The sequence below is a fragment of the Limulus polyphemus genome, unplaced genomic scaffold, assembly GCF_000517525.1.
Source record: "Limulus polyphemus unplaced genomic scaffold, Limulus_polyphemus-2.1.2 Scaffold1199, whole genome shotgun sequence".
Lineage (NCBI taxonomy): Eukaryota > Metazoa > Arthropoda > Merostomata > Xiphosura > Limulidae > Limulus > Limulus polyphemus.
Window position 1 is genome coordinate 310,728 of NW_013666809.1, and position 3,583 is coordinate 314,310.

Sequence of the window (3,583 nt, forward strand, 5' to 3'; positions counted from 1 at the left end):
ACAAAGTGCTTCAAAAGTACAGCTGTGCAAAAAATCTTACTAAACTTTCATACAATTTGAAGTTTTAATAAGATTTGTTTATAACCTAACTAAAAAATCAAAAATCATATCTATAGAAACAATGAGTTAATATTCTAACTTTTAAATTATTAGGCTACGATTTCAGTTGCTAAGCAAAGAAATAAGAAAATCTCTGGATAGAGGAACTACTGTACTTCAAGTAAAATCGGAAAACTGCTTCTGATATGTGAATGTATAAAGGAAATGGACACAATGCTATATTCATTATATTTACATGTAAATTTGAGAAAACATTATTAATAGCTTAGGAAAGAATCTTTAGTACACAGAAGTTTCAAAAGTTTTAATTTTCCTATACTGAAAATATATTTCTGACAGGTACTTACTTCCATTCATATAAATAACTATTCTCATTCAGCGCTGCCCTATATTTTAAAAAAAAAAAATGTGCATGCCACAAGCCTTGAGCTCCCACATACCTCACCATCAAATGGTTCAACTGCATCTCATATGTAAATCATTGTGCGACAATTATCCCGACGTATATGACTCCCTCTATTCTATTCTGCTGAACTATCGCTAAGATTTGGCAGGAAATGGAAGCACTGGTTTTCAGTGAGGAGAAAGGGTGGGAAGTGTGAAAGGAAGTAAATACCTATTGGAAATATATTTTCAGTACAAGAAAATTATAACTTCCTGTACAGTACATTACCTCTGTTCACATAAATAGCTAGTATCCCACACTGAATAGGGATACCAATGTATGGGAAAAACAAAGAAGCATTCCTTGAAAGCATCCAAAGAACACCCTAAAAGAGTAGATCTTTTCATTAGAGAATCATATGTAGAAAACCGTACCATTTCTGTACAAGTATACTCTTCGCCCAGTGTGGAAAAAAGGTGTTGCAGACATGGGTAGAAAATGAGAGGAGCACATCCCAAACCTCAGTATAATGGAATCTCAATCCTACAGAATACATTAATGTGGGTGAGAGTAATATGATGTGCCCCTAGGTGAGCAGTGGCTAGGTTATGATGGATAATACACGGTAAGTCACCTGCATCCAAAACCCAGACACTGGGAACAGATTTTTATGCAAGGATAGGATGAGAATCATACCATCAGTAAGTCAACTACAGTACAAAATCCAGCCACCAGGAACCGACATCCATGTGGGGTAGGAAAGAGGACTGGCAAGTCAACTATAATCCAAAACCAAGCCATCTGGTGGTGGTAGGAAAGAGGATCATACCATCTTCACCTTTAATTCAGCAGAATGGAGGAAATCTTGTATCACCTCATCTGTGAACAGGACACATGATAGCAACATGTTTGACTGATCTAGAAAACTGACATCTGGACAATGAGCATAATAAAGATGTATCTGTAATGTAAACTAACCCACTCAAAACCATCCAACAGGAACTGCCCCCAGGGAAGTAACATCCTTGGTATATGAAAATTATTAAGAGATAGCATAAGAGGAAAACCGTATTAATCTGCAAGTTCAACCACCGTGACCCACAACATGGGTGGAGGGAACAAGAGTATACTTATGTGAGGAACAGACACACCAATAATATTTGCATATGTTGTTTGGTTCATCTCTGAATCCAAAACCCAGCCACTGGGAACCAACATCCATGTGGAGGTAGGATGAGGGATCCCAATCGAAGGAGTGAACTGCAATTACAACTCTTCACTCCAAAGCTACAACATCCCCTCAGATAAACTTGTACAAAGATGAGCATCAGATTGGAGGACATCTCATCATCTACACCAGCAGAACACCACCACCACAGCAGCTTTGAACAGGAAAGTGGAAAGGACTTCCATACTCCAGTGGAAGAAAAAAAGGGGAGGGGACAATGTGGTGGAGAGTCCGGATGAATGTTAACACCAGAGACAGTGCAATGGTGACTATGATAACTCTATTTGAAAAGCAGATCATACCTGCTTTATTCAATCGAAGACATGGCAGGGATGGGCAGTTATTTCCTTCTAATATTTAAATAAAAAAAATGTTGAACTGTTTAAAAATGAAGTGGAAAACATAAAAAATAACTTATGTTTAAATGACTTCCCAATAAAAGTTTTAACATGAGTTATCAATGATTATATTAACAAAGCAGCCACCCCTGAGGAAGAGAAAGATAATGTTCCAAAAAAGATTGTATATATATGACACTACCATTTACCAGAACACGTTTTGAAAATCAAGAAAAATATATAAAGAACTTCCTTTGTAATGTTTACCCACAAATTAACTATGTGTGGTACTTAACCCAGTATACAGGATAAGGAACTATTTTTTATTCAAAGACAGAATATGCAAAGCAGCCCAATCACATGTCGTTTATAGATATAAGTGCTCTGTTTTGTTTCTAATAGTGTGTATATATAGGGTCAATGGTGAGGAGGTTTAGTGATCGAGTTAAAGAACATAATGTGTCAAAGTATGCAGAATTCTCAAACATTTTCCAACATAAAGAAGAATGCATGAATGTAAGTGTAAAAATGTAACAATTTCAAATTATTGGAAAGGCTGAAAATGAGCAGTGGCTTAGCACCTGAACTAAACAGGAAATCCAGCACTGGTGAGCTGATGTTAAAAGTGTGTGAAGAGAAAAAAGATTTTGCATATTCCCTTCTGCTTTACTCAGGAAGTCCATGAGTGAGTATGGCCTGGAATGGGCATAGTAAAAGCAAATATATCATGAGGAAAACCTACAAGCGATTTTTGTGGAACACCCAATCTCAACAGAGAGCATTTTATGGCCTCGAAAATTATAAATATGCTGTCAACATGGCCTGACAGTGCAGACTATTTCAAGCATACCTGGTCAGGCACCACTTGCCAAAGAGTGGGATCCATAGTGTAAAAAAGAAAAAAGAAAGGGAAAAGCCCCTGGAAAAGAAAATTTACCCAGTCATAGTCTCACTGAAGTCTGAATATTGGCTACATGCAGAAGACGATAACCAGAAGATGAATAAACAGCAACCCAATGTAGATAGTGAGATATGAACATATGTGGTGTAGTCCAAATGTTCGATTGAAGAATTTCCTCCAAGGGACAATGGAGATGAGATGCCAAGGAAAAGGTACGGTGCCTGATTTGATGAGAAAACATCTGGAACAAATTACAGGAAGAATATACCAATTGAATTAAAAGCCAAACCCAATTGGTTAGGGGGAAAAAGAAAGGTCATGAACAGATGATATCTGCCAAGGAATGAATAGCCAGGAAGAGGCAACATGGAAGGAAGCTGGTAGGGCAACATAACGAAGAGAACATATGGAATATAGTAGCCTATCCAGATATGACCGAGGATACAGGTGGAAAATAGAAGGACGGGAAATCAGCAAGAGAGAGGAGTTACCCTCATGAGCTGCTGAAGTTTTGGGAAGGAAAAATAAATCTAGATAATGGAGAATATATGTGGGATGATACAGAATATAATGGCAAATAAATCCAACTGACGACGCCCATAGGCCAATAGGAGAAGGAAATAAGTCTTAAGGGATAAGTGAAAAAATCAAGCACAAGGACAGAGGTTCAA

General features: G+C 37.4%; 1 protein-coding gene across 1 annotated transcript in view; it reads right to left on the bottom strand.

The window, feature by feature from the left end:
- LOC106462571 (WD repeat-containing protein WRAP73-like) overlaps positions 1 to 413 on the bottom strand; it is an 18,028-nt gene extending 17,615 nt beyond the window's left edge. The window contains exon 1 of the mRNA XM_022389866.1: positions 408 to 413. Coding sequence (XP_022245574.1) covers positions 408 to 413 — 6 coding nt within the window. The remainder of the gene's footprint in view (positions 1 to 407) is intronic.
- Between the last annotated feature and the right edge of the window lie 3,170 nt (positions 414 to 3,583).